This window comes from Chlamydotis macqueenii, chromosome 15 (genome assembly GCF_036417535.1).
Source record: "Chlamydotis macqueenii isolate bChlMac1 chromosome 15, bChlMac1.mat, whole genome shotgun sequence".
NCBI classification, from domain to species: domain Eukaryota; kingdom Metazoa; phylum Chordata; class Aves; order Otidiformes; family Otididae; genus Chlamydotis; species Chlamydotis macqueenii.
This window is the reverse complement of record NC_141570.1, coordinates 3,951,488-3,979,098: the sequence shown is the minus strand read 5'-3', so window position 1 is coordinate 3,979,098 and position 27,611 is coordinate 3,951,488. Positions and strand designations below refer to the sequence as shown.

Sequence of the window (27,611 nt, the reverse complement as noted above, 5' to 3'; positions counted from 1 at the left end):
ATCTCGCACCACTTGAGAAACACCGCCACAGTCACCAATTTCTGCACAACTTAATGCATATTGAAGAGCCTGACCAGATACAAGGAATTAATCTAATTTTAGTAATACAATAATGAATTAAACCCTATATACATAAACCCACAGATATATTCTGTTTTTTTTTTTAATATATATATACACAGAACAATAAACAGACGTGCTGCCGTGCACTGTTTTGAAGCACAGAATAGATAGCATGCAGTGAATTTAAAAGACATCAAGAGAGTCCAAGAGTCCCAAAGCTACACCGAATGGTGGATTTTGTTCTGAACTTTTCCTCAAGTATCTTGAGCTTTCTGACATAAAAATGGTAGTTTAATAAGCCTGTACAGATCTCCCCACTACAAGATTTTTGCAAACATTTTCTATTAAGCATTATCTCATTACTGCCAGTATACTCCACCCCATCTTCTCTAGAGCCAGGCAATTGATAAATACAGTACTTACAAGATCCAGACTAAACTTTTGTGTAATTCTGGGTCAACAGATTCCAGATCGGAGAGCTGAATGGGCTTCCCCAGAAGCTGTTTGTAGAAGGGAACCGTGAACCCCCCATTGATATAGTGTCCATGGAACACAGCCAAACCCATTATCCGACCAACAAAATGGAAATAAGACAAATGGTCCTGCAGGGAGAGGAGAGAAAATCAGGCAGCGGGAAGACACTGACATCTTGTGGTTATATCTGCTCCATCAGTTGTACGTTCTGTGCAAATGACCTGCAATCCTTTGGGCAAGAGGAGCCACCATTTTTCCTCATAACGTAACCAAGAACAGAAGCATTTCATGATTAAATGTCTTAAACAAGTCCCTGTGCACTACCTGACTAACAAATTGGATACAGGTCCTCTAAACTTCACAAAGGGCAGAACTCAGGGAAAGAAAATCCCCACGAAATCCCCAGAATCCAAGATACAACAATTCCAAGCAAATTAGTTTATTCTTTTTTTAGCCATCAAAATCTTTTGCTCATGCAGGCCACGTTCTCATTTCCTTCATATCTTTCATGTTGCTTATAAACTGACTTTTGAAAACTGAAGCGTAAACAGCTGAGATTCTTCCAATCCTCTCCCTCATCTTACAGAGCAAATGTCAGGAAATGTCACGTCAGAAAAAATTCCCCTGTACTAATACAGAATTGCTGCTCCTTTTATGGTCTGCATCAATACAAATCATCCAGCAAGAAAAAAAAGCAAGCACAGCATCTTACTGAGAAAGGACAACCAAGGCATACAAGCCCCTACGGTCATGGGGTGAACATGCTTAGGATGCAATGCTGTTTACACAACAGTCTGTGTTCCCAGTGAAGATTATTTTCACCCATGCATATCTTTTCAGAATCACCATGCACCCCAGTCAGTACTGAGGAGTCTCAAAGAAATCAGATCACTTATCACAGGATACCTCCTCTGTCATGGGGGTTTTGTTCAATGAGACTCATTAACACATTTTTATTCTGCTTTACCCTTCAGTTCACACTCCTGTCATGGAAGAAGACCCATAACAAAAAACTGCAGGGGACATCTGTTAAACTAGGTATGTTGCTCAGGATTCAACACTTACAGGATTGATAGAAGAGTCTGGGTTGATTTGCAGCATGTAAATATTATCTGTGGAGTACTGGAAGAGTCCATAATAGGGATTCAACATTTCATGGCACAGTAAATATAACCATTCTCTGCCAGGAAAAAAAAATAAAAAATAAAAAATTTAGAACAACTTCCACTTAAGTTTCAGACAACACAATTATTGTGAATCATCAAACTAGTCACAGTTATGAAATGTTTATTTCAAAATCACCTTGTACTGCCCTCCATTTGCAGACCAACAAGGTATGCTTAAAAACTTAAAGAGTGAGGCAAGCCTTCTTTAAAAAATTAGCCTTTGTTTAGGATTAGTTCATTTCCACTCCTGCTCCAATAGATCAGAGGACTCTCCTAAATGTGGCTGAGACATTACAAAAAGAAACCCCTATCATCTTGCAATCCATTCACTGGAAATCAGACATGTGAATTTAATAAAACCTTTACTGTGCTTTGGATTTTACTTCAGGGTCTATATCCTTCTTCAAAGGCCTCACAATTTCAGCTGGTCACACTTATGAAACTGGAGCCTGCTGCTGGGACCAGCACTTTCTGCAATAAGATCAATAGCCTGTCCTACACAAGCCTTTGACACTCATTGGGAAACAGTGATGAAAACAGAGCACCTACAGAGAAAAGGGGAAACAGAAACACCTCAATCTGTCACAACTCCAGTAACTTCCCAAATACAGGGCATACCAAGTCATTTAGTACGAGCCTTTGACACTAGGGCAGCTGTGGAACAACTGTTAAATCACATGCTTCCACCTTCCAACCTACTATGCTATGACCACTGAAGCTACAACCACTATCTACAAACTAGATCACAAATAACTTATATATACCATTAACAGATCATTTGAAAGGGAATGACATCAGCCATGGGTCACTTTAAAAGACAATTTTACAGTTAAAGTGTGTCAGACACCCCACTCCGCCAATCTCACCTTGCTACTCCTCCATAATCCAGGCCTTCCTCTCCTCGAAATTTCACCATCAGCCTCTTTTTCAAGTCCTTTGGCCTCATCTTCATTATCTGACGGTAGGATTCCTGTATGTGTATTTTTACAATTAGACATTTTATTTCCTTCCTATAATTAAGTCTACTAAGATGCATTACTGTAATAGATTGTTACTCAACTACAGCAAACATTATTCTGCTAATGTGTTAACCTAAAGCAGATTCCAATGACAACTCTGTTAATACTTGCTGGTATTCACTACCTCTTTCACAAAGCAGAGTTGCTATAACCAAAGATCAGTTTTACTTAACTAGTGAGTGACAAAAGCTGCAATAAGTACTAAAAAGTCAATACCTCAAATATTTCCTCTCTGGATACTTCAATGCGACAGTGACCAGCCTGCGGTTGCTGAAGAGAGAGCTCATGTCTAAGAACTTTCAGCTTTTGTACCAAATCTCTTTCATATCTCTGGGCAGGCAATTCCTCACCATCTTCTAGTGACCCCTCATTTGGAGCTGGGAGAGGCTGCTGGCTGGGCTCTTTTAGCTGGCATTGATGGCTTTGAAAGAAAAGAAAGACACTTATTCTAGAAGCATAACAATAAGGAATATGTAAAACAGTGATGGAAGAACTGATTAAGCTTCTTTAAGAGGAATCTGGAGTGAAATGGTTATTCAGCTGGGTAACTTCTATAGCATCATTATCCTACAGTCAGGGACGTGAGGAATACAGATATTTACAATAAAGAGTTTCAGCATTTTTCAGCTCAGCTTTTATATGGCCATACATTGTGGAAGGCTGTGGAGCATGATCACTGAATGCTGACTGAGCAGTAATTAAAGTTTGTGTGGTAATTCTCCCATATGGAGACAACTTTCAAGAGCATAACATGAAGAGAGACCTCTAACGGAACAAACAACAGCTCTATAAATGGAACCATCTAACAGCCGCAATGAATTTTATTCCAGCTCCATGCAAAACAAGGCTGGGGATTCCTGACAGAGTAAAAGTATGCATCTAGGGTTATTAAAAGAGAAAGATTTAGTTGCTCCAAATAGTTGCAGCTTCACACATTCAACTATCATTATACGTCAGTGCTTTATTTGGGTTGTGAAGCAATTATTTTTTAGATACAGAGATTCCCCAGCTGGCTTCAAGCACAGACAACTCAGATCCAGGAAGAAGTCTGATCTTGGGCACAGCAAGCCCTGCCAGGCTGCTTCCAGGGTCAGTTCTGTAACAGTTCAGCCGCCTTTGCATGATGCAGAGCTTGAGCTTATTAAATCCTGCTAAACTCGAGCTGGCTGTGACCAGACTCCAGCTGGCTTTATATTCCTGTTGTCTGGAGCTCACAGGAAGACAAAGTTCAGGCCTAGCACAGCTAGCACAGAGCTAGAATTGCAAATCCAGACAGGCATGAGCTGACTGCTGTGGAACCGCCTGGCAGATCCTCTACCCCACAGCCCAGCATTTCCAGAACTGCATATTTGCTCCAGCACAGCTCGGTGCAATTTTGTCAAACCAGCTTAAAAAGGGCAGTGTTGTGTTGTGCCGAAATAAGCAACTCCCTGAGGACTGCAAAGCAATCCAATGCTTGGACCCTGACTAGAACATTGGTTGCATTCGTTCCCCTACGTCGTTATTAAGCAGTTTTTCAGCCCCTCATGACTCATGAATAAAAGGTTTAAGAATCCAAACTTGAGATGAATTATCAGGCAAGGTTCTTACTTCATGATGTGATGTAGTCGTGGATCTGTGAATTGTGTGGTTCTGTTGTTGTGATCTACAAAATATATTCTTCCTGAAACTGTACTTCTAACTTCCCAACCTGGAGGCAAAGGTCCGAGTTCATCACAATTCACACTGTTAAGGTCTCTAAGGAGAAAAGCAAACAAAAAGTTAAAGCACTCCTGAAGTTTAGATGAAGCCAATTTACATTCAGCAGAGAGAGGCAAATGAATTTGGTGCTCAGTGATTCTAGGCTAAAAGTCTTAAGAAGAAGGATAGAATAGCTGTTTTAATGCTTTTTAGGATCCTCACTCTAAGTGGTGCAATTCCCTATCTATGCACGGTACACGGATAGAAAGGTAAATCAGCAAAACGCCTTCTGTCTTTGAAAGGCCTTGAAAGCAACAAAGCCATACAGCTGAAAAGTAACTTCAATATGCAACATCATCATTCAGGTGATGACAGGGCTTCCGAGGGCTGTAAAAGGAGGAAGAGACACTTTTTAATAGCAAAAATGTCACAGAAAAATTCCCATTAACACTAATGTGATCCACGTGCAGAAAACCAAACAATTAAGCAAAGACCTCTGCATCAACCACTGTCTCCAAAGACCCAGTAAGTTAAGAAGCTAAGGCAGCCAAATACTAAAATCACCTAAAAAAAAAAAAAAAAAACCAACCTCTTTAATTAGACAAGGTTAGAATCCTTACTATTTGACTTCTAAATCATCATCCTAGATAGATTTTGGATGTCATTCTAAGTGCTGCTAAAGGTAGTAGCTCACTTTCAGGCAGCGCTTGAATTCAATACGTAGGACGTATTTACAGCTAGGATACGGAGAACACTTAGGGCCTCAGCCACTCAATAGAGGAAAACACTAAGAGTGGCAAGAAAAGGAAGGAGAGAAACCTGAAGATTATTTTTAGATAGAAAAGTTGTTGTTTATAAATATTCTCTAGACAGCTGGCATGGATTCATATATTATCCAGGGCTGAAGGCACCACTCAATATATTCCCTTACCTAAATCTAACTATGCAACATCAGTATAAGTAAGTAAACTGAAAGGCTTTGGAAAAGGTAGAAACACTTTGTACACCAAAGGCTTCACTAGTGTCGAGTGAGTATAAGCCAGCAGGGAGAACACGGGGAGACAGACAAGCCTTTGTTAGGCTCCTTAGAGAAGATTATGGTTGTAACCATTTGTTTCAATCAGCTGTGCATCTGAAAGTACTTCAAGAGATCTGATTACACCAAGTTTTAACCTACATCTGTGCTCAATGCCAAGGTTAGGTTTCTGCACAGCAACTTAGAATCACAGAATGGTTTGGGTTGGAAGGGACCTTTAAAGGCCACCCCGTCCCACCCCCCTGCAAGGAGCAGGGACATTTCCAACTGGATCAGGTTGCTCAGAGCCCCGTCCAACCTGGCAGCAAGTGACAACCTTGGTAGTAAGAAAGCCACCTTTAACTAAAGTAAAAGTGACCTGTGACTCAGAAGATGTTGTGTCCACTTACATTGCTGGTCCCAAAAACCTGTCTCTAAGATTTGTTGAGAAAAGCAGCAATACCTTTCATTATGCCAACCAGCACCACTGGAAGAAGAGACAAGGCTCTGGGCACACAAGCCTGAACATGAGCGACACGAAGAATGAGCATTGTCACTTCTTCCAATTATACCAGGTAATCTAACATCAGCTATTTTTTGTCTCTCAACGTTATTTTTCATATCCTTCCATATACTGTGGGTTTATCAACACTCTTGCCTACGCTACTTTATACCATTTTTCTAATATCCTGTATCACATTTGTGTATTATCCAGCCAGCGCAGCAGCTGAAGGAGTCCCAAGCTTTGTGTTTCACTCTTGAATCTGGTGTGCAGGTGGTCCAGAGAAACAGCCCAGATTCAGAGCTCCTCAAGGATGAGCGCCAGACCTTAGTCACAAAGACGTGGATTAACTGCAGGTTAAGGTTTAAAGAGGCTTTACTAACTTAATCCTGTGGAAGATTCAAATTTTGTAACCACACATCATTGGTCTAAAGCATAAAAAAGCCCAACACCACTTCAAGTTTAAAGATGACAAGTAATCTCTTCTTCAGTTATACATAAGTGAGCACTATTAGAGCAAAAGTTACAAGTTCAAGACTCAAGAAACAATGGCTTTGAGAAAGCAGTCACGTTTTTCTTCAACTTGCAGTCCAAACTGTTTCATTAAAAGTTTAGGTAAGATTCAGAAATCTGTAGCTTCATGAAAAAACAATATTTTCCTCTTTTGTTTTGGATGATTCACAAGTAGGTAATTCTTTCTTTCAAAAAGAGCAATCCTTAATGTTTGGTGAAAAGGTAACTAGAAAGATCCAAAATTATTCCTCTACTTGTAGCTCTCCCTTTACATTTAGACTGGCCACTTCACAGATTTTTGCTTTTAAATATTCCGCTTACTGCCATACATACACACGCACCAAAAACCCTGACTTTGTAACTATACACACATACCTTGGTATCCTAGGGTCATGCCATGTGCTAACTCCAGTCTGTGTGTGCAAAAAATAAACCTGTCCCTGTACCGTTGTTCTTTGTTCTATGAAAAGGGAAAAAAAGATTATTCTTAATTACAGATCTGAAAAAAAAAAAATCACAATAAGCAGTTTGTTCAAAGCCATTAGCATATTATCTTTCTGTTAGAGCTAGGAGAAAGTACTTGAGCCATCCCACCTGATCTCTTGCAGCATGGACTGTTTTGTCCTTAAACACTGTCTTCACAAATTTACTTGACTACACATTCCAGTATTCCTTTTGAAACTCACAAATCCACGCAGCAGTATGTTTTAGTTTGCACTTTTATTTTTAGATTTTGAGACAAGCCAAACCCGGATTTCTTTACTCCTAGATTTGGTGTGCTCTTTTCCAAGATTTAAATTCTCCTTAATCTTATCCTCCCTAATCTTCTGTAGTACTGGCTTCTTTGTTGCTTTTATATTTTCCTGATCTTTTCTCAAATGTGGGCTCAAACCTACACAACATGCCAAGGGGGAAGGAAAAAATAGCATTACTGCTCTAGTTTAAAGAGCTCTTTACATTCGTTCTCCCTAGATACGCAGCCAAGATTAGCAGTGAATTTTCTGTAACAGCATCATACCACAACCTCATATTTAATTTACCATCAATCCCTCTGTGTATCCTGGCGTAGCCAACTGTTAATTAGCCAATCTCAAACTCCCGCCTGCTAAGTTCCTTTTCCAAAATGCAGACCATTAGATGCACGAGGATGCTGCATGTTCTAGCAGGTAAACCACATCTATATATTGAAATGGGAGAAATTTTCTCTGAAGTCTTTTGAACAAAACTTCGATTTTCTAGTTCTGGAAAACTCTTACCGTAGCCTTCCGGCAGGTCAGGCGACTGGTGACCGTGTGGTCTGTTCTGAGGTGTCTGTACATGACCTCTGACTTCAGGAGTCCGAAGTCGCTGTGCCTGAAGCCTCTGATCTTGACTGGGGGACTCTACGAAGCGACAGTTGCCTCCACCAGCAGCCCCTGTAGTGTCTGTATACGGTGCTGGTTCTTCCATAAAACAGCTCAGCGGCCTTCCCGGTCCGGAATCTTCATACACCGTTCTGAAAATGGGGAAACTTCAAGAGTTTCCATCACAGAGAAGTGAATGCAGAAGTAACTGCTCCTCTCTCAACTTTTAACCTAAGCTGGGCCACTCTGTTCATGTTTTTATATCCCAAAATTCTCATGGAAGTGCCAGAAGCACAAGTAACAAAAAGTCCTACCCAGTTTAGCTTATTTTCTTCAAGTAACTATCCAGCAATAACCTTACTACCTGATACATATTCCCAGACAATATATTACTCACACTAATATTTAATATTTATAGTGTTAAATATTTAATATTTATAGTGTTAATTATATTCTTTCCACATAAAAACCATTTTTTTTCTAATTGAGTGTAAAGAAAACAATCCTTACCCTTCATTCTCCAAAAGCCCTCTACAGTCTACTACAGAGCCTCCTGTGCCTATTCTGTCCCGTGTCTGTAAACTGACTGAAATAAAAATAAAAAAAAAAAAATCACAAGTTTAATAATAAAAGAACAACTGTTCCCTTAAAAACAACACAAAGCCAAACAACTCACATTTATACAGGGTAAAATATTAGGGAAAGTTATACCTTACACCTGAGGACACATCACTTACACAACTTCTTCTACAGCCCTAAAGCATTACTGGCTTTTTAAAAAGGGAGAAGAGAAACCAGAGGCTTCACTCCCTCAAAGCTTAAGCTAGTTCTATTTCTGTAAACATTAAACATCTCAGTTTCTGCATCTGGGTTTCATGAGGACCCAGAAAGGCAAGCTGAAAGAAATCACTCACCACTAGATGTCATCATTACAATGAGAATTTGGGGTTGGCCAAATATGCATCAATGGAGAGCTTGGGTTGGGTGGGAGGAAGCTAAACATGGTAAAAAGGGGTAAATTAGCTGGAAAACCAGCAGTGCTTTGTTGAAATTTGCAAATAGGTGACGTGAGTCGAAGGTATTAAAATAGCAATTTGCAAAATGTCTTTTAAATCTTCTCCACATTAAGATTCTCTTTGCCTGTCACCTTGGTCCAAATGCAATCAGTTTCACAGGAACATTTATCCTTTCAGAGCTGTATCAGAAAGCTCGCCAGCTGCATTCCCTCTTTTTAATATTGTTTCCCAATATTAACTGAGAGAAAAACACCTCCTACATAGGAGCACAATGAAAATTTTCAGGTTATGTAATTTAATCCAATTAAAGTCAGGAGAAACAACACAGAAAAGGCACAGAAGCAATAATGACTACAGGTTTCTTTTTAATACAACCTTTGTCCACATAGTGTGTTTATCCAAGATGATGAAGTTTAGCTGAGTATTCTTACCCACTATTTGGCCTCGTACAGCATCGGTATCTGTGGGATTGAGTTTGCATAGATCCAAGCGCTGGTCTGCAAATGAAAATAGGAAAGATCAACAAAACACCGGGAGAAGGGGTGGGAATACTATTCACTACTCAGACAAAAGGCACCGAAGGTTCCTGATTGCGTTGCGCCAGGTAGGAATTGCTCTTACATCCAGTATCTTTTAGCCTGCTGATGGCATTGGAAAGGAGTCGGACGCACCCCAGGAAGCCAGCTCCCTGTTTCTTGTGGATTTTTTTATGGTTCCATATACTGATGGTTATGGAATCTGTCTTTCCAACGTATCTAGAAAAATACACATTAGAAGAGTAATTTTAGAAAAAATAACCTCTTTTTACTCCGCAGAATGTATGTTTTATTCAGTACAAGTTCTGATACATTTTAGTACATTGGTCATGCTGCTTTATTATAAATACAGAAGTGCTTAAGCCCAAAGTGGTGTTATTAATTAATTACTGCACTATGATTTCACACAGCATGTTAAATTGATATTACTGCAGCATGAATTTAACTACAGACAGCCTCATTAAAAGCTATGCAACAAGCTGATTAACACACAAAAATCTAAAATTTATGTTTCTAATAATTTGAAGAAAATAAATCACTACAACAAGGACAATCTTTCCTAGAGGCTGGACTGCCCTGCTCCAGTAGAGCTTACTCTTAGCACCTGTCCTGTGTACCTGACACACAAACATTTCCAAATTCAAACACCTAAAAGCAAAGCACCACTCTTTTAGTAACAGGTAATTTATTGTTGCAAAAAAAAAAAAAAAAAAAAAAAAAAAAAATCAGTCCTCCTCAGCAACTGTGACTCTTTTGGCTATCACAAAATGAAGTTGCAGAGCCAACCCTTGCATTCCATTTACTAGGTAAATCTCTAGAATATTTTTTACTTGTGACCTTACAAACAACTCACAGATCGTAATGCTGGTTCCATTTGGGGTCCAATGTGTTCTTCACAGTGTCAGTTGAATGGCACTGACCTGACCCATCAACAACAATTTTTGCAAATGGGTCGGGAAGTCCTGTGGAAGGGAAAAGGTCCCATTAAACATAGTACTTTTTTGTTTGTTTCTTAAAAAAAAACATTATGACCTCCTGCTTCCCCCCCAAAGAAAGAAAAGTTGTCATTATCCTAAAACTACTTTAGTAAATCCACAATAGAGAACGGAGTTCCTAATTAGATAACGTAGTTCCATCATAGAGATTAATACCTGCAATAAATTGTGAAACTTTTTAGAAAACAAAAGGTTAAACCTGCTTAATTTAACAATGCATACCCATCTACACTGATAAGTAGGCATTTTTATTCAGTCCTTAACGCAATAGTGAGACTGCAGCACTGGGGTACGTTACTCAGACCCCTGCCATCCTTTACAAATAGAGCTGAGAGGGATGCTCTTGGTACCCACACACAGAATCATAAGCAGCAACCTCCTCGCAGTCTCAGACTTCCAACCAGAATTTGTGAGTCCTCAGTCTTTGCAATCCAGAGTTTTGGCTATCCAAATACAATTCAGGGTAATGTGTACTCCTGTAATAATGTAACGTTACTGCAAGAATGGAACCACAGAACAAACGACATACACAGATGAGCCTCGACAGTAACGCACAATCTACAAATAAATCTGATTAATCAAGAGTAGAAAGTTGTACAATTAGGACATACTTACTGAAGAAATCTTTCTTTGCAAGATTCTTGGCACATAATACTGAAAAAAAAAAAAATCAGATAAAGAATCTTAAAACCATTAAAAAAAAAAAAAGTGTTCCAACAATCATACCAGCTACAATACCAGCCGATTGTGATTCATAAAAAAACACCCAGACACTAAATGTGAGCATTGTTCTATTGTTACAGTATCCAGAAGATTTAATGAACGTCGCTTTGTGTTAAAAACTCCTCATTTTCTATACTGCATGCATACACAAATGCTAGACCAGAATTTTGTTGTGTGGTTTCAGAACCCACCCATTTTACAAGGACTAAAGAGCTTCTGAACCAAGAACGGTTCTGGGTCTCCTGGAGGAGACCTCTACATGAGGTTCCATCAAATATGGTGCAAACTCCCGCTCTTTGCATACAAAAGGTCCGCGATGCATCGTAACACAAAACATGGGAGTATGTTGTAACAGCGTAAGTAGTTTGCAAATACAAAAAGGTTTTGTGGTAAGTATGATAGGACCTCACTCAGGAGAAAAAAAAAATATACTGAAAAAAATTGCATCAAAATGTTTTCCTTTGAAAGGGCCACAAATGAGGCATCATTTCCCTCTTTCCAACTCTGCTAAATAGCATGGTAGTTCAAGTAAAAATCAGATCAGGAAACTTGCATCAATCTCCATTTCTACTAGGTCTACTACCAGCCACAACCCCAATTTTGCTGTTCAAGAAGGACCGCTCAGTATGATCTCAGCAATCCAAGTTGTTCTGCATCCATTGAACTCTTACAACAGACCAGGAAAAATAACTTCAGAGCCAAAGATGAAAATATTAGAGCTGTAACATCTAAGAGTAGGATCCAGGAGAGGAAGAGAACTCTGACAGACCTAACTATTTTTTTAGGTAGTCTCCTTCCCATCCAGTTCTGCTCTTTCAGCATGAGAATGAATGTCCAGAAGATGCTCAGATGGCCATTTCCCCTGGTAGGGACCCCTTCTCACCTCTCTCTCACCTTGTTCCTGACTTGCACTCACCTTAACTCTGTATTGGGGAAAGTGAAGACACAGTAGCAAAAATATGGGAACAAATATTTATTTCTTTCGCACTTCTAGTAGAATTCCACCTCTCAACTCCAGGACAACATTCCTCACCTAACACAGCCAGCAGAATAAAACCACCTCACTTCACATGTCAAGCAAACAGACCAAAGCAGTCTGCTATTTAACCCAGATGTTCACATCAAAAAATACACAAATCCTCCGTCCTAGTAATAATTAAAGCAGCTGCACCAGGCAACTATTTTTAGAATGGATTAAAAATTGCTTATTTCTTATATTGGCAAGCTGCAGAATCAGAGAAAGCTTCTCTTGTATTTTTTTAACAAGTGACCAAAAAAAGAGAAGTCTTCAGGACTACAGCAATTCAATTCGAAACAAAACAGGATTACAGAATCACCATCCGCTGTTCTATGGAAGCACGACAGAGCAACCTTAATTTCCTCTTCCTCTTGCGAGTGGTTCAGAGGAAAAAATACCAGAAAACCAGGGAACAAGTATAGGTAAAATCAGAACTGGTATGTTCTAGAAGTAACCAAAAGGAATTTTAAAGTTCCTGTGAGTGGTGGAGTTTTGTGTTTGTTTTTTTTTAAATCAAATAACACATTTTACTTCCCCATCCCCAATTTTAAGACTACATTATTAAGCTGGAAAAGTACGCCATCTGTAACTATCTGCATATAGTCTGACTATATAATTATTACCTTTATTCTATATTCCAGGTGTGCTTTCTAGAGCTAACTAGCAGCAGAAGTTTCTAAAGCTATTATTGAAGAATCCTATTTTTTCACTTAACTCTTTCCCCCCCGCCATGGGCTCTCAGTCTACCGTAGATGAGCACGGCTGCCAATTTTCCAGTTGCAGCCTGTGAAACCCTCAATTTTAGGTTGCAAAAATCATTACTGTTTCTTGTAAGAAAAATATTGGCACAAGAGCTAATAGCTGAAATAAACCTTTATGGAGCAATCTCCAGATTCAGGCTTCCCGAGACGGACCATTGGCTCTGTTCCACTATTTGCATACTAAACCCACTAGAGCAAAAAAAAAAAAAAAAAAATTTTCAAGTGCTCTATCACTTAAAAGCCATAGATTTCTAAATTCCAGTAAAGAAACAGGTGACAAAGGTCAGCACGGGGAGACTTGGATGTGACACCATGCCAGCGGCAGAGCAGACAGCCCCTCCCTGCCCCGTAAAGCTGGGAATATGCCAGATTTGCTCCTTCGATGCGTTGTCTCCAACAGGACTCCAGCAGGACCGCTAGCAGGATCCGACTGCTGCTACTTCGAGCCCAAAACCCATGAACTCAGGTAGATCTAGCTACAAAAGCTTAAGAAGTTAGGAATTTTATCCCTGCATCAGAGGTAGTGTAGGAGAACGGGATGGACACGGATCTGCAGACCAGGCACCCGAAACACACTTTGCACAAACCTCACCTTTGCCTCATTTCCATCTTTCCAAAGAGCTTTTTCTTTTCGTTTTTCTTTCTTTTAAACAAGAAAGGCTTAAGGCTTGCCAGCAGGAGCAATCTCTCATTTGTTGCAAGGTTACTAAAGGTACTCATTCTCCCGACTTGGCCATTTACATTCTGCCTTCCCAAAGTCAACCGACTTGTTTCGGCTTGACACAGGATTTGTTTATACTCCTCTCTGGATTGCTGCACAGCGCTGAAGAACTATATTTTTTTTAATACCACTGATCCCAAACAACACTGAAACAATGTCTTTACCTCTAGATTGTAATATTTATAAAGGGATGGGAATGTTTTTTTAAGTACCTGACATTATTGAGATAATTTCAAAGGGCAAATTAGCCAGCTGGGTAAAGTACTAGTGTGAAAGCGTATTTGGCAGGAGGTGAAGAAAGGACGAGCCTTCTACAAAGTCAGTGTTCACCCTGGGGATGTCTTCAATGCAGATGTAACTTGAGCGAGTCGAGCGGTTCCTCTGCCAGCCCCCGGTTGTCCACCCTGCTTCCAAAGCAGAAATGAATCATCTGCTGCGGTTCAGGAGTGAGCTATGGACGGGTGTAGGGAGGAAAGCACCGAGTGGCACCAGCGCCTGAACAACCTGGCTGGGAATTGCATCAGAAAGCTGCTGCTCCATCACCAAGACACCCATCTCTGCAGCAAGACCGGCATTTTCAGCAGGGAGGCAGGGAAAGGCCGGCTGGGTCAGGAACCATTTCAAACATCCCCAAGTAAACAGACCCAGCCTATGAAATCAAAGCCTTTGTGTGCAGGTTCCTCCTCCTGAATTGCCAGCGCCCCAAGGGATGGCTGGTAGTCTGCAAGAGAGTCCTCACAGTCTCTGCACCAACACCGGGTTTATTCACTTCTAGCATCCCACAGCACAGTGCTCAGGTGCTGCAACGGATCTGAGCTGCACAGTGTAAGAACTGGGCAGTTGTGTTTTGGGACCCAGGAAGGAAAAAAAAAAAAAAAAAAAAAAAGAAAAAACCACCAAGGCAAGTGATTAAAATATGCCGTAGGTCCCAGCCTGTACCAACGCAAAACAGCAGGCAAATTTGCACCTGGGACTGCGTTCATCCACGCTTTGTGAGTTAAACTAAAAGCCTCCTTGCTCAAATTAAGGACTTTTACACGTGGAGAGGATCTGAGCTAACGATGGCCTTCAATTTAGTACTCAAATTAATTCTGAAGACATGACAAACCAGCAGCACGTCCACATCTTCCTTAGGAAAGGGGGGAAGGTCAGACCGAGCCATGTAAACACACCTTTCAGCCATCTTTGGCCTCCCCTTTGATAGTCCAGGTTAATCATTTGCGCTTGTACAAACAGGCAGCTAGATTCCAGGATACATTCGTTTTACTTTCTGACAGAAGATAAACACAGGCCAGCAGGCCGATGACGTAGAAAGGACTTTACTTAATATTTACTTCTGGGTCGACCATCTTTAATCACAGAGATACGCAGCATAATCACTAAAAGCATCACAGGTCGGTTCGTTTGTTTTAAGATAGAAGCAAAGACGAACAATGAAGCTTTGGAGAAGGGCAGAATAAAGATCTTGACATGAAATGAAACTAAAGTTACTGCATACCATTGAAAAAGAAAAAAAAAAGAAAAAAAAAAAAAGGCTGCAAGCAGGTCAAATTTGATGCATCCAAGTAACAGAGATATCTCTAAGTCTGCCAAGCTTTTGACTGGGGAAGGTGGTAACTACTCTTGGAGGTCGGACTGGCCCAGCTCTGCCATATGACAGCAAGAGAGCCCGCCGTGCACGCTGGCTTACGGGCTGGTTTCTGCCATTCTGAATTTTTTTTCAGTTTTCATGGGGTTTTTTCAGGTTTTTTTTTCAGGTTTCAGAAGGCTGTATGGCAAAAATAACGTGCTTGAAGCATAAAAAAGCCTCCAAACAGAAGAAAAAAGCAAACATCAGCTATTTACCACATGCTGCTCTAACGCCCCAAAGCGCCCTGGCCCACAATTAGAACCTTTGCTGAATCTGTTCTGTAAAATCACGTCTTGTCCCAATGGTTCGGCGTATTTTGTGGAAAATACTCAGAATACCACAAGCCACCCCTTCTGAGCTGCCTTTACGAATGACTCTGCTTACCATTCCTATTCTCCACACATAACTTTAAACGAGTCTTCACTGCAGATGAGCGTCTGTTTTTATTTCTACTACTAGGCAACCCAGGAAGGTTTTAAGTGTTCTGGTTTTTTTTAAGGGTGACAATCATTTATATTTGGTAGGGTACAAGAGGAAGGGTTTAATGGGAAAGGAAAGATGGCTGAAGGCACCAAGTGTGTAAAAATGCAGTTTCTTTACAGCTACCCACATCACTGAACTGAAATAGACCACTTTATTCACAAATTGGAGTTTAAATTGCCACCACAAAGGCCAAGGTTTCTATTCTAGTCCTTCTTTTGTTTGCTTTAGGAATACTTTTAGTCTCTTCATCTCCTTGAATGAATCCACAGACTGCTTTAACTTCTCAGTAACTGAATCTGAATCACTGCAGCGCCCAGCATGCAGAAAAAGATAAACAACTCCGAGGTTGTCTGTTACATTTGCCAAATAAACCAATTAGCTGTACAGAACTAATTTTATATAGACGTGTACATTGAGCGGCCCTCACTAATGATCTTAGCATCGTGGCGCCAACGGGATTTGCAATCTGACACGTAAGCCAACCAAAAAACCCCCAGGACCCCTCAGACTCCAGGACCAGCATCCATCGTGCCCCAACACTGGAAGACTCTGCCTGAACTCACACGAAAACAGCCCTCGACTACCAGATTAAAGCAAGGCTTCATTAAAAACCCCTCAATTCTCAAAGAGTTGCTAGATTTGATACACGAAGCCTTTTTGTGGCCCTTTTGTGTAGGCTGCAGTAAAAATCAAAGCCTCTTTTCAAGGCATGCTTTGCTCGTGGGCTGGAACTTGGCTTCGTCTAGGCAGTTGCAAACACTAGACAACTTTGAAGAGATCTTCAAAAAACCACACACCCAGAAAAAGCCATTTTTATTAGTCCATTAACATGTCATTAAAGTATCTACTGAGCCAGGAATCAAAATTCCATCCTACCTAAGCAGAAACCCGTCACGAACAAGTCAGCCCTCGTCGTGCAAACAATATCAAGTTGACAAACAGAAGAGTTTCATCTCCAGGACTCCTAAAAATTACTCAAACTGAAAAATCGTCCTGGGCACTGACAAATAGTAAGTCTTCTTATACACACATACACACCAAGAAGGGCTGATTTAGACCTCAATACCATAAGTTATTAAAAAACCAGCACAGGACTATTGGAAGAACAAGATCCATGAAATTCCCAGTTAACTGAGGCTGCACGCAACACAAGACCAGTAAAGCAAGTTTAAGAATGAACTGATTGAGACGCAAAACTTGGAGAAACACGAAGAATTACAGAATTAGTTGAAGAACTTTGCAGAGATAAAAAGGGGAGGTAATAGGAAGCTGAATTAATGCTGATGTACACAATCAGAGAAAGGCACACAGATCAGAGAGGTGGAAATAAGTATATCCAGCTGTCCCTCGTACTAACCTTTCTCTTCTTCCCTCTCTGCTCACCCTTAACAAATGCCTGAGATAAAGGCTACCTCCCAGATTAAATCTTTCATTAAGTCCTAGCTGTTACATCAGTTTTCTTACGACTTTGCCGTGCCGTCCTCTAATCCAGGCCAAGAACCTTCTCATACTCTCTGCAGTCTCCCGTTTCCTAGACAGACATACAACCCCAGCATCTCTGACTGCTTGAGTCTCACACACGTGCCCTCAGCCCCGAAAACAGAAGCTGCCCATGGAATTTATTTGCCCCATGCACCACAGGGCAAATTCCTACTACATGAAGTTCTAACTTCTCTCTCAAATTGGATTTCCAGGGGCTTTCTTTTAAAAAAAAAAAAAAAAAAAAAAAAGATTATTTTTTAGGCCAAACTTTTCATAAACTGCTGCTTTGCCACCTTCAGCTAACCATTCTTGTTGGCCCTACAGTGACTGCTCAGCTGTAAGAGACAGACAGAGGCAAGATTATAGCTGGTGAAGCCTCCTCTGTCACCAAGAAGACGCCCTTGAAGCACCGCCTTCCCTCACATCCTTGTACCTTTTCTTTGCAGACTGTCTCCCAACAGATTCAAAGCACAAACACTTTCTCAGAGAACTGTAATTCAAGAGGTCAGTTATTACTACCTCCATTTTACAGCCATTCTCAAAAGAACACCCTATCAATGACATAGTTTTACCAGAGAAAACATTAACAGAACATAAAGTCATTTCTATCCACTGTATGGTTCTTAAAACTCAGTCTTTCACCCCTACATCTGTCAGAACCACAACCAAGTGGAATAATAATTTTGTAGAGAGATTTCCCAGGTTCAGTCAAGTTTTTCCTTTGTTAAAGTGTCCACAAACGGCCTCCCAACTCACCAAAAACAAAGTGTATGCTCAGGCTTCAGCTATAGTGTCAGCTCCTGTATAAACTAGTCAGAAATAGAAATATCTGGAAAGAACTCAAAATTTCTCCTAAAACCACACAGGATAATATCCTGTTCTCAGGGCAAATACAATATCTTAGCTGACAGATAAACAAAACAATTTCAATGACAAAATTCCTACTGGAAATACAAAATGGCATTTTGCATTTACTCCACACTTCATTGTGCAAGTTGTGTTTACTGAGATCAACACAATTCTGCATTTCTTCCCCTGCATCTCCTGTATCTCCAACCACACACGCTTGCATTGAATAATTCATATTTTCAAGCAGGTAGTGTCTATCACGAGAGGCTCATCTGCACAGCTTGCACATACTTGTGCTCACATTTTGAAACAGACACCAACGCGCGCGGTGCGACACCATCGCCATAATAAAGTTAAAAACACGCCATGAAACTATCTGGCTCAATTTTCTTCAATTATACTAAAACGAAGGAATAAATCCACGCTGAAGTCTTAATACTTAGCTTTTATAGCTACCCAAGCACCGAGAAAGCATCTGGAAAAAAATTCCTAAAGCATGAAAAACATGTTCCTCCACCCACATGCAGTCATAACTCAGATTCCAAACTGAATTTTACTAAAGACTGCCAAAAATATTTTGCACTTTTAACACTTGGAGTTTTCAAAGCACCTTTTCCAAATCTCTACAGATGTCAATACCTCACAGCACCATACACCCGACCTAACGTCGCTCCAACAGGTCCCAGGCAGAGCTGGCCATCGAGCTCAAACCTCGCCCTCCTCCCACACTCCCACTGACCGAAAAGTCCTTTCTAGCAACACCGTCCAAATCTTCAGACATATAGATTTGTTTCTCTGGGAGATGCTGCGTGAACAACAGTGAATTACTAATCAAATCTAGGAAAAAAAAAAAACAAACAAACAACCCCAAACACTCTAGATATTACTGAGGCAGAAATTACACACTGCATCGGTGTCACTCCTCTAGCGAGGATGAGAGCCCCTGCGCAGCACAGACTGCTGCTCAGTCAGCATTTAATTTAGGTGTGTTTAATTTAACATGCCTCTGATCTCCACTTGCATAAGTTAAATGTATAAAGCGTTAAACACCTTATTTTCATTACCAAAAAGAAGCTTATAAGGGCTCTCCCCTGCAGCTGATCATTTGCTTACTAATTCAGTACATAAAAGGCTTTTCCAATAAATATTACGTTCACCATAAAACACAGAAATTTAGATTCCCCGTCTTCCCAGATATTCTCTGTGGGGCTACCCATACCACAAAACCTTTTATAACCAGCTTGTGAGACTCAGGTTACAAGTACACTTCTGTATCAACAGCACTTTAGCACTTTTTCTCCCCACAAAACACCATCCAATTAATGGACTTAGAGCTTTCACAAGACATTCATTTCCGAAGTCCAGGAGGAAAACCTGCTCTCTGCCGCTTTATAAAGGAGGAAAAAGTACAGAACAAGAGACCTAAACCAGAAGCAACATATTTGCAGATGCTTACCATACACTTAGAATTAGTAGAACCCCCAAGCAATCAGACCAATTACAACAGATCCAGCCTTGGGGTCCTGGCCACGGAGCAAAACATTTTTCACACAATAGGAACAGAAAACACAACTTTTGTACTTTCTAACCCAGTATTATCTCCAGCTCTCTTCATACACACATTGTCTTGCCTTAAAATATCCGTCTGTTTTGCAGAAAGCAGAAAAAATGCCTGACCTTCCACTGCAAAACACGTAAAACCTATGAAAGCAGAAACCTCAGTATAGAAGATCTTGGCAGAGTTTGACTAGATACAGCCAGGCAACATTTCAAAAGAAACACTGAATTTCTGTCAAACAGTAAAAGGTCTAAGACTTCCAAGCTAAAATGAAGCCTATTTTTCAGTTTAAAATCTGAAACATATGTTCTGTATCTCCAAAGAGCGGCTGGTATTTACAGCCCTTCACATACAGGTACTGTCAATATTTCAGTGAAACAATTTGAATGTTAAACACGATTGTAAAGGAGGAAAAATGAATGCAATTTAACACATTCTCCATCTCAATTTAAGAACTGAGATTTGTTTTTCCAGACAGAACCAGTACTTAGCTTCTTTGATATCTTACTGCAATTAAGTAAGGTACAAAATCAACTTTATAGGAACAAGTATTTTAATAAACAGTACAAAATTAATGTCTGGTTTTCATCAAGCGCGAAGTAGATTGCTTAAAAGCAAGAACATTGTTATTTAAAAAATGAATGGTGTTAAGTTATGTGTAAGTTGTAAACTATGTAAACTATTAGTTCATCCCGCGAGGGCTTAAATGCAGCAGTAGAAGAGTTTGAGTTCAACAATTCCCGTGGAACATTGCCTTACAGCTAAATACATCGGTTTGGCTCTGGTCAACGGAGGACTGCCCAACTCCGTGCTAAACTAAAGCTGCGCTGCGAACCAAGAACAGGAAGTTGGCAAGAGAATCGCTTAGGTGACCTAGGACACTGCTAGGAGAAAAAAATAAAAAACGCCACCAACTTTAGAAATGTTGAAAATACAAAACAACAGATTTTGTCAGAATAATTTTTAGAAGCGACAATTAAAAGTTTAAAATACTGATGACCACCGTGATCACAACACTCGAGAATCCACATTTTTTAATTCATTCTAAAACATCTGAGTGAACAATCTCCAGTACAGAAATTATATGGAAAAAGAAGTGTAGCCTGTAGAATTATTAGGTATATAAAAAGAAAAAACCTCAGGAAAAACAGTGCACTGGGCTTAAGCTGTTTTAGTAAAACTCAGACTCATTTTGCATTTCTTCAGTAACTGGACAACCTTATAACAAGCAGTTGCTAGAAATGTACTGCAAAGAATAACACTTACCCAGCACCTCTTCTAGCACCGCTAACAACTTCAGTAACTGCTACCAGAACAAATTCCATCAGGTACTGGATGACTTCTCAAGAGGCACAGTCAACACCCCAAATTTTTTGGCGAGTAAATGAAAAGCATTCTTTCTTTCAAGCAAGGCATCAGTACCATATCGTCGCTTTCAAACCACATACCTCAGGTTAACTAATGACTTACAAACTTCCCCCAATTTCTAGCACGTCTAGCCCTTTTCCATGCTCATATTTTACCGAGGTATGCCGAGTGCTTCTTGGCATGTTTGGATAGAAACATAAAAAGCCTCAAGTCTTGTCATATAAAGCTTTTCAAAGCCACGGGCCTCACTGCCAAAGAAACTTTTTCATGCTCTTACAGCTTTTGCCTTCCTTATTTGCAAATCTGTTGTTCATTTTGCAGTAAGCATGATAACAAACAGACGAGATGGAGTTGTACTTTCTGCATAGACCGAGCTCAGATTTAAAAATCGGGGCGGTGAAAGTCAATATTCAGTGAAGAGTTAACAGTGTACAAAAGCCTAGAGCAATGAGTTCATTTTGTTCTAGGCTACTTAGCAAACGGACAGCCAAAACCTGAACCAGCTGGAATTCATTCAGAAGTACTTCTTTCTTCCCATAGCTCCCTGGGCTGTCGTTATCAACCTGGGGATAACAAACATCTGGATCATCAAGACTGAGTCGGTGCTGGAAAGAAGGGGCACAGCCTAGCCTAATAGCCCACAATAAACGAAGTTTTGATCCTACCTTGGAGCTCAGTACTGAGGTATAAATGCTTTTAGTGTCTTGTGGGGAAAAGTGGAGGATTTGCCCACGCTGGATGGAATTAAAACATTCCACAGACTTCTCTTCCTGATGATTACCTTGTTACCAGCACTAGTGCATGTAATGTCTCGTGAACAGTTTTAAACTCAATTTTTCCGCTGGCTTTCAGCTGGTGTCAATACAGAGCAGACATTATAGATTACTGAAATGGGAAAACTGCATTTCTTTCAAAATATTCTGTCAAGTAAAGGTATTGCTGCAAAAAAAAAAAAAAAAAAAAAACCCCAAACAAACAAACAAAAAAACCCCACCCCAGAGTTGTTCAAAATACCACTTGGCTACCTCGCTGTAGCAAATCTGTACTATAAACGAGGTGAGCAGTTTTATTCATCACACACAACTGACACTGCACATCAAAAACAGAGCAGAGTTTCACACAAGGCACCGTGCAGTACTTTTTTCTAAGTCTGTTCAGCCAGGCTGAGCAGAGCTGGGTCGCTGGCATGGGCACGGAGGAGGTTGCCCTCGCAGCCGCCAGCATCAGAGCGGTGTTCTGCAGGGACACTAATCACAGCCTGGTACAGCAACTCTGCACGCTGACGTTGGGCAAACACATCTATTTTTGTCTTCAGCACCATTTCCTATTCAAATTATATCCATCAGGTTCCAGTCGATTCAAGAGGCACATGCAAAAAAAACTAGAAAAAAAATGACACCTTGACTGTCCAGGTAAAATTTAAAAAAATAATTCTGACTGATTAAGTGCTTAGCTACAAAAAGGGAATAATTACTTTAGTACCAATACAAAAGCTAAAACAAAGGTGCAAATTTTAAACTCGGGAAGAGGAAAGAAAAATTGTGCTTGCCCCAATTAAATTTTTGGCATGGTTTCTCATTTTAAATAAAGTACATCAGTTGTTTTACAATATGTAATATTTTCAGTTCCTGGAAATTTTCAACTCTAAAATCTTCAGTAGTTTGTTTCATGATTATTCAGTCTGTCATAATCCCTTTCAACATCCGCCCAAGATATTACAAATCGCTTTAAGTGGTTTTTTTTTTATTATTTATTTGTTCAGAGAGCTCAGCTCAAACCCTCCTTGTTTAGAAATGAAAAAACTGAGGAAGCACTAAACACACACGACGGTATTTGTGAAGGGCGCCCGCACTGAACGGTGAGCGGCGAGGCTGGGTACCTGCCAGTCAATGGGCTCCTCTCGGCCCCGCGCCAGCACTGCCGGACTCGTGGGGAGCGGGAGGTGACAGCGGTGGCACCCCGTAACGGGGAAGGAGGGGGCGTGCGTGTGGATTTGCAGGAATAAGGAAGCTGTGGCAGAGGGGAAAGGAGAAGAGGACAGAAACAAGGTTCGTTCCAAAAAAAGACTGCAATTACAAAGATATTAATAGCTTTTGGAAGCCAAATTTTTATCATTTATTCACCTCCTTTTGTTCTTTCTATTAACCCCTGGACAGAATCACTATTTTCTTCTATAGTGCATCTGTTACAGAAAAAACACACCTGTGTAGCAAATTTTCCTAGGAATTCATAGGAAAGCTTTTATGTAGAGAAAAAAAAAAATCTGATTTAATAACCAGTCCTATTTAAAAGCCACAATAAGAGAATGACACATCAGAGAGTTTTTTGTTGCTGCCGTTGTTACACATTAAGTCCTGTCTACAAGAAGCGCACAGACACACTCTACAATCCACCTAATCACGTATTAGTCACACAAGTGGTAAATCCCTAAAAGCACTTTGGCTCGGGTCATGCAAACGCTGGATGAACCAAGTTACATCAGTTCTCATCTGATTTCCAAGCAACGAGGCGCACGTGACTGCTGCTCTGCCCGAGGAAATGTGGGTCAATACGCACGCATCCTGCTGCTGAATGTGCACGCTCTCTAGGGACCGGCAGCACTGTGACTCAGGAGCACCGGGCTGTCTGCAGGCGCACGCTGCACATTTATTAATGAGATTATCGCTGCTCCTTGCCGGTGCATTCACACCACCCCGCCAGTCGTCTGTACCGGATCTTCAAGGAGTCCGGAACACAAACAGCAAAATACTCCGCATCTCTTACGGCCATGCTGAAATGTTAAAATGATTTAGAAGGCTGACAGGCACATCGCACGACAGTAGCCACTAAAAGGAAACGTCTCCCTTCAGAAACAATTAATCACCCGTTGTGTTTGAGTGTAAACATCCAGATTTAACAGGCAGTGTTCCTCTCAGCTGAGCAGCAGCGAGACGGACCATGAAAAAGCACTGCTGCTTCAGAGCTGGAAGCAATGCTGCTTGTGTGGAGACGGAAGGCAATACTGAGCGGCGTTCCTCCCCAAGACATGCTCTACCTGCCTTTGGTTAACCGATAACCTCATGTCAGCACCCCCTTCTTCCAAACACAATTTCCAATTAGTATCAAAGTTCAGCAGATCCACATTATATCAGTGTCATCACCCTCTTACACGAGCAGAGTCATCCTCTTCACTTTAGGTAGTTTAAACAAAGCGCGTAATTCTGGTGTGACCTACGGGAGGCAGAAAACAGAGCTGAATAGCACCAAACAAGATTTCATGAAAAGAAGGCTTTCATTCAGAATAAAGCCGTATCAGCCTATGTGTTACTCCCTTGTTCTAATTATATAGGACAGCATCTATTTAAACTGCCAAGTTAATGACTTCAAATTTGATCAATAGTCTCTGTTTATTCAGCCCAGCGCTACTGACAGCCACCAGGGATGAACAACAAAACAAACAGCCTGGTTAGAGCCAAGCCGTGGTTGAGTAACAAAAACCAATCCGTGATGGCAAATACCCTTCGATTTCGTCGGGAGGTGGGGAGGGAGGTCTGTCGCCCGCGGACGTTGACACAGTCCCTCTCCTTCGTGTCCATTAAACATTTATCCATTATTCTGCTAACAGCCAACTCATGAGGTGAATGAGCCCAAGCAGAAGTAACATTATGGATACAGCGTGATTCCAACCCTTATCTTGTACGGTCTAGCTATGCTAAATATCTCCATTTGTTTCCAGATGAAGCATGGTAGGACATGATAACAGCAAGAGGACGTCACTAAGCCTTTGGACCACAAGCAGTGAGTTCCCTCACTGTCACTGTACCCGTGACGGAAGGAAATTTCCTTTGGAGCAGCTTCAAGAAAGGCAGGAACCATCTTCATGAAAGCAGGATGAAAAGCGTCCTTGACTAAATCTCCAGCCAAAAGATGCTAGGAATGTTTTAGTTACAGGCTGGCTTCAGAGAGTAAAATAAAAATAGACTTTAGAAAGAAAGCAGATAACATACAGCCCCCATGTAGCATTCTAGAGAAGATTTTTTTTTAATTTAAAAAAAAATAAACGCTTTCTTTGCAAAGTCAGTTTCTCAACAGTGGCTTAACAGCAACATATGTGGACCTCTCCCCTGGGCAGTTTTTTAAAGAACAATCTGCAAGTTACTCAATAAAAGAAATCCCCTTTCTAAGCCCAAGAGAATCCACAGTCACAAAGGCTGTGATTTTGATGAAAATGTTTCAGTGCATTATTCTGACCAGGATGTTTGGTTACAATTTTCTCAACATTATACATTCATCACGTTGCCTGCACCAGCAACTGTTTGCTATTTTCCTTGTACAAATTGTCAATGTCCATTACATCAATAAATTATGATGCCACTACTACTTTGAGATACCTCGATCAAAGGTATTAAATAAATAAACTGGAGCTTGCATGAAGAGACACCGTGCCTCCTCCTGTACGACCTTAACGTATGTGTTTCATATTCAGGCACAGGATTTTTATGCGAGTGACACCACTCAGCTGCTGGATCCTGCAGGAAAAAAATACGAAGAAAGTTCTCCTAACAAAAAGTTCTTGATCAAACTAATATAATAACACATCCAAAGTCCAAAATCTGAAAAACATCCAAAAAAACCCCAACCAATACATGAGGACAGCTGGTTCAGTCAAAGCCTAAGATGTTTGCTTTCCATTTCAAATTGATTTAATAGATTCAATACATTACATTTCGCACGGATGGTTAACAGTGCTAATATTCCAGATAAAATGAAATGCTGTGTGAGGAAAATTCTCACTCGGACTAGCTCTCACTGGATGTATTACTTGCTCTCACAGTAATTTAGTATAATGGAGGCCTAACAATTTCAGTGAGCAGGATTACAAGAAACATCTCTTCACAGTTCACGACACAGAAGCTCCCAGAAATATCTGTTTCTTCACTACCTTCTCAGCACAGGGAACGCACTTGAAAACGGGCTAAAGCACGCTTTGTGGGAACCATAATATAATACAATGTTTGTTTGTTTTTAGAAGGTGATTCCTATTTATCAAATAGTTGAGATATTAAAAGCAAGCCTTTTATTTGCATTCCTATCACTAAGAGGACTCACACACCTAAGAATGTGATACTGTCCAAGCACTGAATGACAAATGATTAGATAGATCCAAAAGACAGCAAAATTTAATAAACGATTTTCATGAGAGAAAAACCTTTAAACACCATTTCACTCCTTACTAAAATAAGCTATGTGGCACTAATGTGAAGTGATAGTGCTGTTCTTTTAATTAAAAAATGCCAGTAGGAGGCTGATGCATCGGCTGATGCTGTAAGCGACATGCTCACGGGATGCAGATGAATCTTTGTGTAAGGAATTAACACACCATTTCATCCCAGTTAAAAGGCAAAACAAAACTCCCAAGTCAAAACAAACGTACAGGGAGTGTTATTACAGGTGCTTGATAAAGTCATCTGGATGTCTCCCTTGGAGAATGTTAAGTTCTGGGAGAAAAAAAACCAAAAAAACCCAAAACACTCTCAGTCCAGTTGTACCCCTTTCCCACTCTCCCAGGCTGCTCCTTTGATAGCTGTCTGCGTATCCAGGACCGGGCACTCCTCCTCACGCCCTCCAGCAGCACCAGTGGGCTGAGGGAAGGAGGATTCATTCCACCAAGCTACTCATCTCCATGAGTCTTGGAGACCCAGTATGTATAACATCTCTGTTCTTAGTCAAGTTGATTGAAAGCAGATGAAGAGCCAAAAATTAGAGGAGCATGACAGGTGCAATCCCATTTTCAGTCTGGTAATTTTTTAGTCTGGAGAGAAGATTAAGCTTGTCCTGTACATTTATCCATCAGCCTGATGGTGAACTGAGGCAGCACCATCTCCCAAAATGTGTAGATAGCTTCTGTGTGCCAGGTTTCACTGCTGATCTATGAAAGCACCAAAAGCCTAGAAAACTGATTGATATCAGCTTTCTAATCTGGAATAAATACCCTCCAAAATATTTGCTGGATCTTTTTCCCCTTGGTCTTTCAACATCTTAATTCCACCACCCCAAACGAGGTCGGCAGCCACAACTGGGACCTCCTGCACGAGCCTTTGGTTGCTGCTATTGTAGAAAGAGCAGTCTACACTAGCATCTGGAAACATGACCGTCCCGAAAACTGGCAGCTGCTTCGCCTGATGCAGCCTCACTGGTGAAGAAACATCACAGAACCACGCTGGATGTTTTGCCTTTACTTGGTATACAGACTATCAAAGAGAAGCCAGTTTATCCAAAGGCTTCTAGTATATTTACTCACCACGCCTACAATGACTGTTTCAATCACATTTACACCACCAGCATCATCTCAAACATCACAGATTAATTCCATTCCTTCTGGTGTTTCAAAGTGTTTTCTCCCCACACATTTGTAGGATTTACATCCTAAGGCAATGATAAAAAAAAACCCTGGTACTACTTTCCAAGTGGGCTTTATTTTCTTTTTTTTTTTTCCCTCTTATATCAAAAATAGTTCTCATCTACATTCTAGTTCAATTTGGAAGTAGCACATGCAGACGTGATAAGCATCCGGCGAAGGAAATGCCTTGAATTGCAGACTACTTGCAACACATTTTCCCGAGCAACTTTTTATAAATCCCATTTGATGGCTGGTTTGCTAATTTCTATTGAAGTTTATCAAAACATTATTTGTAGACAAGTCAAATTACTTCTGTG

At 40.6% G+C, this 27,611-nt stretch overlaps 1 protein-coding gene across 6 annotated transcripts in view; it reads right to left on the bottom strand.

Annotated features, from left to right (window-relative positions):
* The window catches only part of SMURF1 (SMAD specific E3 ubiquitin protein ligase 1), a 46,528-nt gene that overhangs the window by 8,480 nt on the left and 10,437 nt on the right, over nucleotides 1-27,611 (bottom strand). For 4 of the 6 annotated variants that reach the window (XR_015260198.1, XR_015260199.1, XM_086759629.1 and 1 more), the window contains exons 2-13: nucleotides 10,938-10,976; nucleotides 10,181-10,289; nucleotides 9,413-9,546; nucleotides 9,223-9,288; nucleotides 8,286-8,361; nucleotides 7,689-7,942; nucleotides 6,808-6,892; nucleotides 4,313-4,459; nucleotides 2,939-3,143; nucleotides 2,570-2,673; nucleotides 1,603-1,717; nucleotides 487-665 (exon numbers count right to left, since the gene is read on the bottom strand). Coding sequence is in view for 4 of the 6 variants with exons in the window: in XM_086759629.1 (XP_086615755.1) it covers nucleotides 487-665; nucleotides 1,603-1,717; nucleotides 2,570-2,673; nucleotides 2,939-3,143; nucleotides 4,313-4,459; nucleotides 6,808-6,892; nucleotides 7,689-7,942; nucleotides 8,286-8,361; nucleotides 9,223-9,288; nucleotides 9,413-9,546; nucleotides 10,181-10,289; nucleotides 10,938-10,976 (1,513 nt within the window). In the remaining 2 variants the exon portion in view is untranslated. The remainder of the gene's footprint in view (nucleotides 1-486; nucleotides 666-1,602; nucleotides 1,718-2,569; nucleotides 2,674-2,938; nucleotides 3,144-4,312; nucleotides 4,460-6,807; nucleotides 6,893-7,688; nucleotides 7,943-8,285; nucleotides 8,362-9,222; nucleotides 9,289-9,412; nucleotides 9,547-10,180; nucleotides 10,290-10,937; nucleotides 10,977-27,611) is intronic. The other 2 variants (XM_086759632.1, XM_086759633.1) reach the window with 1 other exon arrangement.